Genomic DNA, 18,148 nt, shown 5'->3' with positions numbered 1-18,148 from the left:
TCCAAAACGTTTTCAAAACTTACATATCTTTTCAAAATTCTTTTCAACTCTTTTTAATTTTTCTTGCATACAGTAATAAGTTTTCAAAATTAATTGCATCATTCTTCTTCTACTCCCTTCTATCTTATTTTGCTCGAGGACGAGCAAAGCTTTTAAGTTTGGTGTGGAAAAGCTCAGCTTTTTGCTTTTCATAACCACTAATGGCACCTAAGGCCGGAGAAACCTCTAGGAAGAGGAGCAACAAAGGCAAGGAAGAGACATAGAGGAGCTCAAGAACTCCATTGGTTCTTCAAGAGGAAGAAGAAGCCACCATCACTAAGGTGGACCCGTTCTTTAATCTCCTTGTTTATTTTCTGTTCTGTTTTCGGTTTTTACGCTTTATGTTTTGACTATGTTTGTATCTTCATTACATGATCATTAGTGTTTAGTGTCTATGTCTTAAAGCTATGAATGATTCCATGAATCTCTCACCTTTCTTAAATGAAAAATGTTTTTATTTGCGAAAGAACAAGAAGTGCATAATTTCAAAATCTATTTTGAAAATAGTTTAATTATTTTGATGTGGTGACAATACTTTTTATTTTCTGAATGAATGCTTGAACAGTGCATATTTTTTATAGTGAAGTTTATGAATGTTAAAATTGTTGGCTCTTGAAAGAATAATGAAAAAAAGAGAAATATTATTGATAATCTGAAAAATCATAAAATTGATTCTTGAAGCAAGAAAAAGCAGTGAAAAACACAAAGCTTGCGAAAAAAAAGGGCGAAAAATAAAGAAAAAGAAAGAAAAAGTAAAAGCAACCAAAAAAAGCCAATAGCTCTTTAAACCAAAAGGCAAGAGCAAAAAGCCAATAACCCTTTAAACTAAAAGGCAAGGCTAAAAAGGATCCAAGCCTTTGAGCATTAATGGATAGGAGGGATCAAAGGAATAAAATCCTGGCCTAAGCAGCTAAATCAAGCTATCCCTAACCATGTGCTTGTGTCATGAAGGTCCAAGTGAAAAGCTTGAGACTGAGTGGTTAAAGTCGTGATCCAAAGCAAAAAGAGTGTGCTTAAGAACTCTGGGCACCTCTAATTGGGGACTCTAGCAAAGCTGAGTCACAATCTGAAAAGGTTCACCCAATGATGTGTCTGTGGCATTTATGTATCCGGTGGTAATACTGGAAAACAAGATGCTTAGGGTCACGGCTAAGACTCATAAAGTAGCTGTGTTCAAGAATCAACATATTAAACTAGGAGAATCAATAACACTATCTAAATTCTGAGTTCCTACAGATGCCAATCATTCTGAACTTCAAAGGATAAAGTGAGATGCCAAAACTGTTCAGAAGCAAAAAGCTACTAGTCCCACTCATCTAATTGGAACTAAGCTTCATTGATATTTTGAAACTTATTGTATTTTCTCTTCTTTTTATCCTATTTTGTTTTTGGTTGCTTGAGGACAAGCAACAATTTAAGTTTGGTGTTGTGATGAGCGGATAATTTATACGCTTTTAGGCATTGTTTTTACATAGTTTTTAGTATGTTTTAGTTACTTTTTATTATATTTTTATTAGTTTTTATGCAAAAAGCACATTTCTGGACTTTACTATGAGTTTGTGTGTTTTTCTGTAATTTCAGGTATTTTCTGGCTGAAATTGAGGGACCTGAGCAAAAATCTGATTCGGAGGCTGAGAAAGGACTGCAGATGCTGTTGGATTCTGACCCTCCTGGACTCGAAGTGGATTTTCTGGAGCTACAAAAGTCCAATTTCCACACTCTCAATTTTTTTGCAAAGTAGACATCTTGAGCTTTTCAGCAATATATAATAGTTCATACTTTTCCCGAGATTTGATGGCCCAAACTGGCGTTCAAACGCTAGCCAGAGACCCTTTTTCTAGCGTAAAATGCCAGAACTGGCACCAGAACTGGAGTTAAACGCCCAAACTGGCTTCCAAGCTGGCTTTTAACTCTAGAAATGGCCTATGCATGTGTAAATCTCAATGCTCAGCCCAAGCACACACCAAGTGGGCCCCAAAAGTGGATTTCTACACTATCTGCACTTAGCTACTCATTTTCTGTAATCCCTAGTAACTAGTTTATTATAAATAGCACTTTTTACTATTGTAAAGGATCAATCGATCTTTGGACTTGGAGGCTGGCCTCACGGCCATGCCTAGACCTCTTTTCTCTTATGTATTTTCTACAGTGGAGTTTCTACACCTCATAGATTAAGGTGCGGAGCTCTGCTGTTCTTCATGAATTAATGCAAGTACTATTGTTTCTCTTTCAATTCACACTTACTTCTTCTCCAAGATATACTCTCGTACTTAATTCAGTTAAGTCAAAATGAAAAGGTGACCCGTGACAATCACCCACTATCTTCGTTACTCGCTTAGCCAAGATCCGCGTGCCTGACAACCACAAGCGGTCTACATGATGTTCAACGTAGTCATTGGACGACAGCCGAAGTATATTCTCTTGGGTCTTTAATCCACGGACCGAGTCCGTGAGATTAGAACCTCCGTGGTATAAGCTAGAACCAATTGGCAGCATTCCTGAGATCCGAAAAGTCTAAACCATGTTTGTGGTATTCCGAGTAGGATCTGGGAAAGGATGACTGTGACGAGTTTTAAACTCGCGAATGTTGGGTGCAGTGACAGTGTGCAAAAGGATAGAAAGATCCTATTCCGACGCTAGTGAGAACCAACAGATGATTAGCAGTGCGGTAGCTGTACCTGGTATTTTTCATCCGAGACGAGAAATCCGACAGTTGATTAGCCGTGCAGAAATCGTACCTGGTGTTTTTCATCCGAGAGGATCATACAGCTTGCCATGGAAGGGAGCACACATGATTAGATGAAGACAATAGGAATGCAGAGGTTCAGAGGCAACAAAGCATCTCCAAATGCTTATCTGAAATTTTCACCAATGAATTATATAAGTATCTTTATTTTATTTTATGTTTTATTTATCTTTTAATTATCAATACTCATAACTATTTGAATCCGCCTGACTAAAATTTACAGGATGACCATAGCTTGCTTCAAGCCGACAATCTCCGTGGGATCGACCCTTAGTCACGTAAGGTATTACTTGGACGACCCAGTGCACTTGCTGGTTAGTTGTACCGGAGTTGTGAAAAGTGTGATCACAATTCCGTGCACCAAAAACCCCATTTCCATTCACTCCACTATTCACAGTATCAACCTTTTGATTCAGTCCTCTGATCACTTTCTCAGCTACACCTGGTTCTTCCTTCAACCGAGCAACAAACAATTCCAAACTCTTTTCTCTTTCCTCAGACTTCTTCAGTGCCTCCTGCAAGCTCAGTTTCTCGTTAACCCACTCTTCCATATTCGAACTCTTCGAATTTGCAAAGCTCTCCACTTTCTTAGTCTTCTGCCCTAATTCCAAAACCTCCTTTTCCTTCTCTTGAATCTTCTCCCTCAACTCCTCTTCAACCCTAGTCTACTTGTTCCTTTCATCAACATCTTTTTTCTCTAAGGCTCCAATTTTCTTCTCTAAATCCCTAATTTTCTCTTCACTCTCAGATTTGTCCTTCTTCAGAAATTCAACTTCTCGCTCCAACAATTCCACCTTGGATTCCATCTTCGGTAGCAGCTTCCTGAGCTCAACAGCCTCAGACATCGTCTCCTCGGCGGCTCTCATATCTGATATGGAGTCATGTTGGAGCCTCGCCAACTCTGTCTCCAGATTCGTTGCCCTCGCGGCGATCGCACTTGCGGCCTTAGTTGCATCGCGCAACTGCTCCAACTCCTTCTCCATCACGCCAACTCTGTTGTAGTTGTGGCTGAGGATAGGACTAGTTCGAGAGAGAGAGGGAAGAGTAGAAACTCGACGACGGTAGGGTGAAGATGGTAGGGTGACGGAAAGGGAGAGAAGAAGAATTGGGGGTTGGAGAGGATGTGGTTTCGAAGAGAATGGTAGAAAGAAGGGGATGGGAAGGGAAGACAGTGAAGAGACACCGGGGTGGGGTGGGGTGGAGTTTTATTTTTATTTTTAATATTATTTTTATTAATTGTTAAGGTTAATTTGGTAAAAAAATAAAAAAGGACGATTTTATAACGTTTTGTAACGTTGAATATGATTTTAATAACAAAAAAGGTCGGGGACGAATTTGATTTTCACCCCAGACCTTAGGGACGAAAAAAGTACTTAACCCTATTTTTTATATACTCGTTTTATTATATTATTCTTTTGATAATTTAATGATTGTTCTTACTCAAACTTATTCTTTTCGTCTAATGTTTCAATGAGATTGTCTTTCACCGCAGTCGTTTACAATGCATCACATCCATGAAATACCTCATCAAGTTGTATTCACTGATTCGGGTTCTAACTACATGGATGTAAATGTCCAAAGAAGAGGAAGTAAACTCTATTTTACCGAAGGATGGTTGGATCTACTCACATATTATGACCAACCTAATGGAATGTGGGTAAAATTAATTTTCTTGGGATGAGGTCGATTTTCTATTGAGGAATTGTTTTCACGGGACTTTGTAGGCCAAGTTCAAGTTCCATACCCTCTATGTTTTCTACGTCTACCCGCAGATCTTTAAAGTGGAGCATATAATGAGATTGAATTCCCTCAATTTAAGTTCAGTTTTGTTAAATTCGTGTCAAACTCAGATATGCAATTTCAACGATTCGTAATATATTTAAATTTTCTTATTTTAAATTTTTCGTTATTAAAATAATTTTATAACATATTGTGATTTTTTTTAGAAATTATCAGCCTTCTTTTGCATCAATGCAATGCCATTAAGGGGAATAAGGGTCAGTTTAGTTTCTCGGTGTGGCAATTCTATATATTGTCATATTGCATGGATAGCAGATGATGAAGTTTATTTAACAAGAGGATGGTCTGAATTTGCACGAATTTTAAATATCCGAACTTATGATGTTTCAGTTGGTTGTCGTTACGAGAATGAATCTAATCTATACGTGTCTAAGGATTAGAACAGATTAAATACTATTTAAGTAATTTAGTTCTAATATTGGTATTTGATTAAATTCATTTTATATTAATTTAAATTTAAATTGTTGCCTCAATTTATATATTATGACTATTTTTATTGGATATGTTATTTTTAAATATTTTAAGATAAGATTTTTTTTCTAATATTTAAGTTTATTTTTTTCTTGGATATATATATCACCTTTTTTTCTCTTTTTGTATTTTAGATTAGTAATGCAATTCTTAATAAAAGTTTACTTAAAACAAAAAAAAATTAAAATATCATTATTTAAAGGAAAAAGAAAATATACGTGAAAGAAAATAAAATGAAAAATTAAAATTGCTCTATTAAAAAAATTATATACATTTTGTATATGAATAGGGTTGAGATTGAAAGTTATATATGGATATCAAATATAAAAGCTTATTGCACGCATTGTGGAATAATATATATAAGAAAATAATTATAACAAAAAAATATTTAATATATGTGATTTAAATATTCTTATGTATAATTAATATATATGTATGTATAAATAAGGAAATATATAGAATTATTTAACAAAATTAATTAACTACTATAATTTATGAAGATTGCACATAAATTTTTTTTCTTTCAAATGAATTTATTCTAATTATATTACAATTAACTCATGAATAATGTATAATTATATTATTTTAAGAAAATATCTTTATTATAATTATATTAAATCAATATTCAATGTATTATTAAACTAATTATCAATCATCAATATTTTTATTCATTCTAATTATATTAATTGATGATATAATTCTAATTTTCATTCATGTACAATAATTAATTCTATCCACAATTTTATTAGTAGATAGTTGTATTCACAATAATTCATGCTATAATTCTCACCCATCCTAATAATGGTTCGTTAATTATATTGTTCTTTATCTTCTACTTTAATTAGTGGATAATAATAATAATATTGTATAGACACAAGATTAATTAGTTGACAAATTGAATTTTAATTATTATCTTTTATTTTTTACTCATATTTTTATTCATTAGTTATTTTATTTTTTATATTTACAGTAAATATTGAATGTAAAAAAAAATAATATTAATTGTTATCTATTTTATTTATTTAGAGTCATAATTAAATTTGATATAATTGTAGCAAGTATCTATAATTAATAATAACATGATACTATAATTTTAAGTTGTATAATATAATAAAAAAGAACATAACAATTTATATTTGTTTCCTATAGAGCAACAATATTATATATATTTATATATTTCTTCTTTTAGTTCTTTCCTAAAAATATTAGCACATAATTAATGTAGATAACGAGCTTGTTTGGGTGAGTTTCTAAAAAAAGATCTTTTTCGAGTTATCTTTTTTTAAAAGATCTTATGGAAAAGTAAAAGTAATTTTATGTTTGGGTATCTCATGTAAAAAGATCTTTTTATCTATCAATTATGTTTGGGTATAACGATATAAAAGTACTTTTTTGTTTATTTATTATATGAAAAACATCTTTTTTTTTAAGGAAAAAAGATCTTTTAAAAAGAGATGTAAATTACATCTTCTCAAAAAAGAAGTTTTTTTTTATTTTTCTAGTACTTTTATTTTTACTACTAGAAATTTGCCAAACACGTTAAAAAATAAAAAAAGATATTTTTTATTGAAAAAAGATTTTTTTTTATCAAAATAATAGCGCCCAAACAAGCACAACATATATATTAAGCAAGTATCTCCATTGAATTAATCATAAAGGTTAATAAAAGATAATGGCATCATTTTTACCTAATTGTAACAAGTATCTCCATTAAAAATATTGACTAATTATTACCGTGTACAATGAGCGTGTGTGTGTATATATATATAAGGAGTAATAGTGAATTGTAACAATTATTTATCATTTAGAAAATTCGTACCTCAGACATAGTTCTTTTTCTATTTATTATTTTTCACACTTAATGACGTACGATTCTATCAACAGTATTACCTATGGTAGATTATGTAGTGAAAAAGTTTGGAAAATAAAGGCAAGAGTAATAGGTAAAGATGGTCTGCGAGTGCTGTTGCAAGATCACGAACACTTGGAAGATAACTACACGATGAATGTGGTATATAGAGAAGTTTTTGAGAGCTTATAATGAAAAGGTAATAATAAAATTTCTTAATTAAATTTATTAATTTATTAAAATTTATTACTATTAATTTAAAAAATTAAAAAATTTTAGGTGCTAATGAGTAATGTATTCTTATTGTACATTTATAACTTATATTAGAATTATCATAAAAATTCGTATTATTTTATTCCCTTGTTAAACAATTTTATAATTATGTTAAAGAAAATTCTACCGTGCTTATACATGTTTTCAGCATAGTATGCTGACTTCGTGTGGCAATACTAAAGAATGACACGTGGGGTGGAAATGGTTGTGAGACAGAGCGAATTAGGAAAAGCATTCGTTCTGCGATTGAGAATAATTAATTAATTATACAGTAATTAGTTTTATAATTAGGTGTTAGGCTAATGGACCATTGATTTGTGGGCTAGGAACTTATATTTTAAAATGTATATAAGGAGTAAGGACCAATGAATGTGGCATGAAGGGAATTATTATTGTTATATTGATTCATGATTATGATGAAAATATAAAAGTTAGTAAGAGAGTTCGGTTTAGTTTAATTTAATAGGCATATCATGAAATGTGGGATGACAATCAGTTTTTGTTTTAGATGAAATCATTGATTTTCCATAATAGAAAGAGTATTTTTTAAAATAGGGTAGAAATAGAATTTTTGGTTTTTGGTTAGGGTTTACTAATAAAATTATAGTAATTAGATTAAGATCTGTAAATCAATTATACTATATATTATAATTATAAATTTAAAAATATTATATTGTTTATAAATTAATTAGATAATATATAGATTAATATTAAATTTAAAGACTCATTTATAAAAAAATTTAGAATTTATGTATAATTTAATATAATTATTTAAAAATAAAAAACAAATAAAAATAAACAACAATAATAACAAAAGTTTTGTGAAGTTGGTCTCTTTTTAAATATAACTCATATATTTTCTAATACCTTTATATAATAAAAATTTTTTTTATATACTTTATCATAAAATATAATCAATTCTAAGAAGTTATGTTTATTTTTATTTATTTTCATGAATATTTTTCATAAATAAATTATTCAAATTTTAAAAAATAAATTATATTTGTTTGTTGATATTTTTGAGTAAATGGTGGTTTATAGTGTAATTTTTGAAGTATTTTTTTAGTGTATTTAGATATTTTATTTTTTAAAAAAAAAGAGAAAGAAAAATTAATTAAAAATGAGAGGAAGCAGTGGTTTGAAGTGCAGTGGTTCTCATTAGTTCGTATTTTTCAGCTAGCCACTTGAGATCTTTTCAGAACCTTTTTTATTTTATTTTTTTTGGGATATTCTTTATTTTTTTCATTTACTTTTAAGTTTTAACCAACATCAAACAACCCACCACATGAAGGAGAGTTGGTCCATTACCTAATCATCTATAAATTAGTGATTATCTTCTAATTATTTATTTTCTACAAATCAATCAAAATGGAAACAATGAAATCACTTCACAGATCCCTAGTCTTATACTCACATTTATTCTTAGCTCCACGCGTCAGTATCTTGGCATGACACCACATGTAAGCATGTGATGTTTATAACCATCATCAACATTATAGAATCTCCCCTACGTTAATCATATAATTTTATATATTAACATTGATATAGTATTATTTCAGGTATATATTTTGCAGGCATTAAAGGATAGTGTTGAGTTGTTATTTAGTGGGTTTAAATTGTTTATTGTTTATTGGAGAACTTTCTACATTAGAATTCTCTAATAATTTGTTGTTCATTTTCAGTTGATTTTAATATGTTCTTACACACATAACAATTTGTTGGTGGATTTAGGTATTACTAGATTATTTATGGTCACATTCAATATATATGTCTGGTTTATTGGAAAAAATAGATTACTAAAACCGGTTAATAACTATTTTAGAGTTAATACAATTAACACTAAATTAAGAAAAAACAAACAATGCATAACTCATTACTTTTTTATTAGTTAAATTATTATAGTTCAAATTAATTTTAACAAAACAACTTAAAATTATAATTTCAATTTTATCACGTACATAGCATGGGTAATTACACTTGTTAAGAAACTTAAAATCAAGATCTTATGATGTGACGTGTTCATTATTGACATAAATATTTTCTTACGGTTGTAGATGGAAAGAGTAAATTTATTTGGGAGTGGATCTTCTAATTTTTTTTCAATCATTTGATTAACTATGATATCTTATTTTATATTTTTTAAACGAGACTAAGAAAACATATGTGAAAAATATTAAATAATAAAAGATTATACTTTACCAAACAATTTAAAAAAAAAATTAACAAAATCAGAATCCACTCCCAATTTACTTGGGTCTTTTTTATGAAAACTAAATTAGAAGCTTCTCAACTTGTTCCAAAATTCGTGAATTATGTTAAAGTGCAGTTTGAATAGCAAATAAAATGCACAAGAATAGATAATGAGTTTGAATTCACTCTCAAATCCTATTTTGTTATAGTGAAATTTTACACCAAACCTCCTGTGTAAAAACACTGCAACAAAATAGAATTGTGAAACGCAAATATCAACATATATTAGGTGTCATATGGGCACTGTTTTTTCAATCAAATGTCCCAAAATACTTTTAACACTTTGCAGTGACTCATGCTGTTCACCTAATAAATAAATTGCCAAATATCAGTTTGAAAAATAATATTCCTTACAAATTGCTATATGAAAAACTAGCTGATATCTCGAATTTAAAAGTTTTTGAATGCTTGGCCTATGCATTCACACTTACCACCTTAAGGTCCAAACTTGATTCACGAGCAAGAAAATATGTCTTTTTTGATTTTCAAGTTGGGACCAAAGGTCTTAGATTAATTAATGTAACATTTAAAGAAATTTTTGTTTTTGGTATGTCACATTCTATAAAAATCAGCTTTCTTTCTCAAATTTTGCAGCAAATGAGAACATAAATTCTAATTTTGCACTTCAAATTTTACCACTTGACATTGTATCAAATACATGTATTGATCCATTCATTTATGATTCATGCATTATATCTTCGCCTTATACTCATTCTCACCTTTTTACCATAAAAAAAACTTCTTGTTACTTGAAAGATTATCACTGCATGATAACCAACTCCACTGCTAGTGACAAATCATCTTATTTTTTGTATCCATTCTCACACTGTTTATCACCCCAAAGTACAGATCTTTGTCCCTTGTCATTTTGGCCAATTCGAAATCTAGTACCTATGAAGAGGTTGCTACTCAATGTTGTTGGAGAGAGGAGATACAAGTTGAATTGAAAGCTTTATACCAAAATCAAACTTAGGTGCTCACTAAACTTCCAAAAGACAAGAAAGTTGTTGGGTGCAAGTGAGTTTTTCATGTCAAGTTCAATCTGGATGATTCAATTGAGCGGCACAAGGTCAAATTGGTAGCCAAAGGGTTCACTTAGGTATAGGACGTGAACTATGCGGATACTTTTAGTCCAATGATAAAATTCACTACTCTTAGAGTTATCTTAGCAATTGCAGCAGCCAAGAAGTGACACCTCAAGTAGCTGGATGTGAACACTGTATTTTTACACAGCGACTTAGATAAGGAGGTCTACATGAAGCTTCCATGCGGATTGAACACCTCCTAACCAAGATTTGTTTTAAACTACAAAAGTTCCTCTATGGCTTAAAGCAAGCTAGCAGGTAGTGGAACATCAAGTTAGCCCAAACACTAATTGCTGCAGGCTACAAGAAGTGTGATGATGATCATTCCCTCTTTGTTAAAACTAGGACAAGCGAGTTTACTGTTATCCTCGTGTATATTGATGTTCTAGTTTTGACTGGTGATGACATTGCTGAAATTGATGCAATTAAAGGATTTTAGATGCCAAATTCAAAATCAAGAATCTTAGTGATTTGAAATATTTTATAGGGATAGAAAATTGCAAGATCAATTGATGGAAGGTTGCTTTATCTCAAAAATACTATACTTGATATTTCTTATGCAGTGGACAGATTACTCGGATCACGAATTTGTACACGGTGTAATGAGCGTAGAAGCAATGCTATATTACACAAATAATTCTTACTCCTAATAACTATGGTAGTTAGAGTCATGCTATGTTAAGAGCAATCAGTTCTTAGTATATAAGACTCACGTTGCATATGAAAAAATTCTTTAACTCTCATATAGACAAAGTAGAGTTTTTGGTGGTATTATATAGTAATCATGATGATTATGTAATTTTGAGTTTTTGACAATATTTAAAAAATATTATTAAAATTAATGTCATATTATTTTATATATTTTTACAAACTTTTTTTTCAAATATTACAAAATTAAAGAATTATTTTAGTTTTAGCAACATTTTTTTAGTATTGTTAAAATTGTATAATCACTAGAACTATTATAACATAAACTTATATATAATATTTTATTGTTTACTGAATTTAACATTTTGTAGAGGATAAAAGCAAAAATTGTTAATGATTATTATATTAAAACGAGAAGGGTACATACCCTTTTCAGCCCTTGACCTTTTTTCGTGAAATATAGTATATTTTGATCATTTTTAAACTTCAACCAAGTCTCATTCATTAAGAAAAATAGACAAATCGACCCTCTTACTGAATGGCAACCGGTTGCCCGCTGATATGTCAGGTAACAATTTTAAATGTCAACTCCAAATGATTACAGGGACCAAAAATCTTCACTCTATCTCTTCTTCCTCCTTTTACTCCTCTTCCTCTTCTTCTTTTCCTTTTTTTTTTGACTCATCATCAATGGCTGCACATACTAACCCGTTTTATTTAAGTCCGTCTTAGTGAACCAAACCAGCTAAACCTTAAAAGCAACATGAATGAAATTAGCGCAAAAGAATCCCTAGCAATTGAAATTCTCAAATTGAAAAAAATCAGAAAATCCCAAATCTTTTCGAATTAGGTAGTGGAATGAGGGAAGAAGGGAATGGGAAGAAGAGGATGGTGGTTGAGTCGCTTGGATGGCTAATGGAATTGTCCATAATGCCGAAAAAGCACCGCGCCATAGAGGGCATGCGTGCATTGTCGATGATGGAGTTGAAGGCTGAGCTCTACAAGTCTCAGGAAGATTCCAAGAAGTCTAGGGAACTCGTTGGCCTCGACGCTGAGTACCAACGTGCCAAGAGCAAGCTTGCTTTCTTGAATTTTTTCCTGAAAAAGTATGCTACCACAATTTCTTCTTAATTGAATGTTTTACTTTCCACTATTGTGAATTGTCATGTCTATGGAAATTAATACAAGCTAGTGTTTCTGAAATTTTTTACTAAAAAAAAGAGTTTTAAGACTGTGGAGGTAGATAATGATGATGATGGGTCTGAAAAAGAAGAAAAAGACTAAGGGAGGAGGAGGATGAGAAGGAGAAGGAGGAAGAAGAGATAGAGGGGGGATTTGTAGTCTCTGCAATCATTTGGAATTGACATATGGCACTGATACCTGACATGTCAATGGACAACCGGTTGCCATCCGGTAGCAGGGGTCGATTTGTCCATTTTCCTTAATGGATGAGGACCTACTTGAGATTTAAGAATGATTAAAGTGCGCTATGTCTCACAGAAAAGAGATATTCTCTACATCCAAACAATTTTGGCATCCAAGTTCATCCAAGCAATTTTAGGTTACGCGCTTTTTCCGTTTTCTTCTTCCCTTACGCTTCTTCTCTTCTTCTTCTTTTTCTCTTCTCCCCACGCTTCTTCTTCTTCTTCTTCTTCTCCTACACTTCTTCTTCTTCTTCTTCTTCTTCTTCTTCTTCTTTTCACGCTCGTTTACGCACGAAGCATCTTCTTCTTCTTCGCCTTCTTCTTCGCGTTCATCCTCCTCCTCATTCTCCTCATTCTTTTTCGTGTTCTTTCTTCTTCACGTGTTTTCTCCTTATCGTCATTCTTTTGTTGTTGTTGCTGCTGTATTTTTTTGTCTTTCCTCCTTCTCTCCCTGGTGAAGAAGCAGTAGAAGGTAAAGAGGAAGAGTTTTGAATTGTGCATAACAGAAATGAACCGAACATGTTATTATAGTGAAACAATTGTATAGTACTAAATAAATGGAACATTATCCATTATATAAATTCAAATTCGAACAACTTTCTGTATAATGAACCGAACACGTACTCATGGTAAAACAATTGTATAGTACTGAATGAACAAAACATAATCTATTATATAAAATCAAATTCAAACAGCTTTCTGCATAATAAACCGAACACGTACTCATGGTGAAATAATTGTATAGTACTGAATGAACGAAACATAATCCATTATATAAAATCAAATTCAAACAGCTTTCTGCATAATGAACCGAACACGTACTCATGGTGAAACAATTGTATTGTATTGAATGAACGAAACATAATCCATTATATAAAATCAAATTCGAAACACTTCTATCTACAATTTAAAAATTATCAATTCAATTTAGATTCAGAACACCTGCGTCCATTCAATTCAATTTAGCAATTGCATTCCATTCAATTCGATTGAAAAAATAATCCATTAGTAAAAGGTTGGTGTTGTTGGTGATGACGATAACGAAGAAGGAGAAGAAGCGCGGGAGAGGAAAAGATAAAGCGTGTGTAATGACACTCTTTTAATGAGAGTGATTTTTGTTGGTATTGGACCTACTTGAATAAAACTTGAATGAAAAAATATTTAGATGTATAACATAATCCAAGAAAAAAGGTCATGGGATGAAAAGGGTATTTACCCAAACGAAAATGAAAAATGTATTATACCCTTTGGGTGTGTTTGTGAAACACGTTGGAGAGGATAAAAGTGCGTTTCAATGTTTTGAACGCTGTTCTTTGATGTTTGGCAATTTTTCTTCTCTGAACGCCAACGTGATTCTGCATCCCAAAAACTCGTTCACTAGAAGCAAAAAATTATAACTTCTGCGTTTACTCAACTTACGTTTAGATTTATTGCTAGTTATTATTGATTTTTTCATAATTTTTTTTAAATAAATACTGAGAATATTAAAATAATTATTCTAATTTTTGTGCACTGTTTACTATTTTAATTTTTTATAATATATATTATTGTTCCTATTAAAAATGATAAATTAAATAAAAAATTAATTATAAATAATAATAAAAATATAACTTTTAAAAAATTAGAACCTAAAATAATAATAAAAATAAGATTATTAAAAATACTTAAAAAGAGTACTAAAATATGTTATTTTATATATTTTTTAATTTAATAAATAAATATTAATTTTTACTATAAAAAATATTTAAAAAGTTATCAATTTTTATATGTTATTTTTAATTTCATAAATAAATATTAATTTTTATTATAATAATAAAAAATTATAATATACTAAAACAGAGTACTATAAAAAAATACTATATAAAAAATACTAAAAAAATATAAAAAAATTAAATATATTTAAAAAAATAATATTATAATTTAATATTATATTTTTTTAGTAATTAATTAATTATTTATTTAGAAGTGATTTTAACTAATATTATTTAAATAACATTTATTTTATCAAAATTAGTTTTAGTAAAAATTGCCAAACATAAATCATATTAGCACAAACTCACTTCTACTCAAAATCAATTCTACAAAATTACTTCAATTCAAACTAAGTTTGTCCAAAGTAAATCCAAACACACAAAGCCATATTGTAAATCAAATCATAGAGGTTCCGGAATTTACTCGGACAACGCAGGATGTCTTGTCCATGCCCATAGAATAGAAGGGTCAATTAAAGACTTTTCCACTGAAATTGATGATAATAAGCTGGCAAATTATTGCCATATATCATGGGCCTTAGTAAGGGGTCTCCTTAGTAAGTTTTTACTGTCATTGCCATATTTGTAAATGTAAGCTTGTGGCTTTGCATATTAGAGTACAGCATTGTAACTCTTTTCATTTTCTTATTATATATTACTACCAGTAAATTATTATTGATTCTAAAACACTCAATTTTGAAAAACAAAATTCAATTATTCTTAAAGATTATTTTTGGCAGAAAATATAGTAAATATCTGAAATCAAATTGAACCAATTAGTTCAATTGGATTAATAAAATTTTTTTTATTAATCTAATTCAGTGTAAAAATTAGCTGACATAAACTAATTAAGAATTTGGAAAAACAAGTAAATTGGTTAAAAGTTTATTTGTTTTTTTTTGGGACAAAATACCGGTTCAAAAGCTTTTTTTATAATATATCTTATAAAAATGATATAATTTCATTATATTCAGTTTAATTTTTGTTAAATTTGAATTAAATCTCTACATCTTTAAACATATAGTTTTATTTCTAATAGAATTCAAGTTTTACAATTATCTTTAAGAATTTAATTTTGATGCACTATCAGTGTAAAATAATTTTACACATATATCCAATTACCTAATGTCACATTAGTCAAAATAACTAATTTTTATATCGTGCGTGAATGAATCATCCAAAAGAATGAATGTGATTATACAACTGTATAAAATACTTATACTATCAATACATCAAAATTAAATAAATACCACATAATTTTTCCCTACTTATCCGATGTCAAGGAGTTCCTATCAAGAAAGGAAACCGGCCTTTTAGATTCCAAGCGGCATGGGCAACGCATCCTGATTACAAGGCCATTGTTCAGAAATCTTGGAATAGTACAGACTTTGGCATCCATAGGAAGTTGTTGGGGGTTCAAGAAGCTTCGTTGGAATTCAACTCTACGGTCTTCGGCAATATTTTTATTAAAAAGAGGGAATTGGAGGCTTATTTGAATTATATTCAACGAAAAATGGAGGCTGACGATGATCCGATTTTGAAGCACAAAGAGGAAGAATTGAGAGCTGAGTATAATCTAGTTTTGGCCCAGGAAGAATTGCTTTGGTACCAGAAGTCAAGAGATCAATGGGTTCGGTATGGTGATAGAAATACTAGTTTTTTCCATATGCAAACCATCATTAGAAAAAAATCTAACAAGGTTCATGGGTTACTGGTCAGTGATGGGTCCTGGTCTGATGATCCGGAAGTTTTGCAAAGAGAGGTCGTTCATTTTTTCAAAAATATTTTTTGCTCTACTGAGCCTGTTGAGGTTAATTGCATGGGAGAAATTCCTATGCCATCTCTTAGCCAGGATGCTTGTGATAATTTGTCTAAACCAGTAACAATGTTGGAGGTTAAAGAAACTCTGGATAATATGAGCTCGTTCAAAGCTCCTGGGCCGGATGGTTTTCAAGTTTTTTTCTTCAAGGAATATTGGGATGTGGTGGGTCATGAGGTGTGGCGTACTGTTCAGAAAGCATTCTTAGGAGAGACTTTAAGCCATTCTTTGTTAGAAACTTTGATTGTTCTTATCCCTAAATGCGACCCTCCAACTAGATTGAAGGATTTTCGGCCAATAAGCCTTTGTAATGTAATTTATAAGTAGGGGTGTGCAAAAAAACTGGTTTCACTGAACTGAATTGAAACTGAACTGAAACTGTTCTAAATAAACCGGTTTTTTTAAATAAAAAACTGAACTGAAACCATAGTTTTTATGAAAACCAGTTTATTAAAAACCAGTTTTTATGGTTCAGTTTAGTTTTAAACCAAATTAAAACTGGTTTTATTTAAACTCTAAAATTAGTTTTTACATACTATTTCTCTCTCTCCTTTCACTTTCTCTCTCCCCTTCCTCTCTCTCTCCACTTTCTCCCCCCTCTTTCCCTTCTCTCTCCTCTTTCTCCCCCCTCTCTCCCTTCTCTCTCTTTCCCCTTCCTCTCTATCTCTCTCCTCTTTGTCTCCCTCCTCTCTCTCCTCTCTCTCTCCATCCTCTCTCTCTCCTCTCTCCTCTCTCTCTCTCTCTCTTTCCTCTTTTTTCCTCTCCTCTCTCTCTCCTCTCCCTCCTCTCTATCTCTCTCCTCTTTGTCTCCCTCCTCTTTCTCCTATCTCTCTCTCTCTTTCCTCTTTTTCCCTCTCCTCTCTCTCTCCTCTCCCTCCCATCTCTCTTTCTCTCTCTCTCTCTCTCTCCTTTGCCTCTCTCTCTCTCCCTCTCCCTTCCCGTCTCTCTTCCTCTCTCTCTCCTCTTTTTCCCCCCTCTCTCTCTCCTCTTTGTCTCCCTCCTCTCTCTCCATTCTCTCTCTCTCTCTCTATCTCTCTCTCTCTCCATCTCTCTTCCTATCTCTCTCTCTCTCTCCCTTCTCTCTCCTTTCCATCTCTCTCTCCCTCTCCCTTCCTGTCTCTCTTCCTCTCTCTCTCTCCTCCTCTTTCTCCCTCTCCTCTCTCTCCCCCTCTCTTCCCCTTTCTTTCTCTCTCTCCTCTCCCTCCCCTCTCTCCTCCTCCCATCTCTCTTCGTCTCTCTCTCTCTCTTCCTCTCCCTTCCCGTCTCTCTTCCTCTCTCTCTCTTCTTTTCTCCCCCTCTCTCCCTTCTCTCTCTCTTCCCCCCCTCTCTCTCCTCTTTGTCTCCCTCTTCTCTCTCCATTCTCTCTCTCTCTCTCTATCTCTCTCACCGTCTCTCTTCCTATCTCTCTCTCTCTCTCCTCCTCTTTCTCCCTCTTGTCTCTCTCCTCCTCTTTCTTCCTCTCCCTCTCTCCTTCTCCTCTTTCTTACCCTCCTCTCTCTCTCTTTTTCCTCTCGCTCTCTCTCCATGTCTTTCCTTTTTCTCCCCTCTCCCTTGCTCTCCCTCCCTTCCCCCTTCTCTCTCTCTCTCTCTTCCTCTTTTCTCTCTCTCCCATTTTGTTTCTCTCTCTCTCTCCCTCTTTTCCCTCTCCCATTTTCTTTCTCTCTCCTCTCCCTCCTTTCTCTCTCTCCCTCCCTTCTCTCTTCCTCTCTCTCTCTCTCTCCTTTTTTTCCTTTTCTCTCTTTCTCTCTCCTCCTTCCCTTATTTCTCTCTCCTCTTCTCTCTCTTTCTTCGCCCTCCTCTCTCTCTTTCTCCTCTTTCTTTCCTTCCCTTCTTTTCTCTCTTTTCTCTTTCTCTCTCAACCTTCTCTCACTCTATATCCCTCTCTCTCTCTCTCTTCTCTCTCTCTTTCTCCCTTCTCTCTCTCTCTCTTCTCCCCTCTTCTCTTTTTCTCTGAACCTTCTCTCTCTCTTATTTGGAGAAGAAGAGAGGAAGA

The 18,148-nt window shown here is 32.1% G+C and overlaps 1 protein-coding gene across 1 annotated transcript; it reads right to left on the bottom strand.

Annotated features, from left to right (window-relative positions):
- Positions 1 to 3,450: 3,450 nt before the first annotated feature.
- LOC112769915 (peroxisomal and mitochondrial division factor 2-like) lies at positions 3,451 to 3,768 on the bottom strand. The gene has a single exon (XM_025814363.1). The coding sequence runs from the start codon at positions 3,766 to 3,768 to the stop codon at positions 3,451 to 3,453; it is 318 nt and encodes a 105-aa protein (XP_025670148.1).
- Between the last annotated feature and the right edge of the window lie 14,380 nt (positions 3,769 to 18,148).

Source organism: Arachis hypogaea, chromosome 18 (assembly GCF_003086295.3).
Source record: "Arachis hypogaea cultivar Tifrunner chromosome 18, arahy.Tifrunner.gnm2.J5K5, whole genome shotgun sequence".
NCBI classification, from domain to species: Eukaryota; Viridiplantae; Streptophyta; class Magnoliopsida; order Fabales; family Fabaceae; genus Arachis; species Arachis hypogaea.
The sequence above is the reverse complement of the archived record's forward strand: the minus strand, read 5'-3'. Positions and strand labels throughout refer to the sequence as shown.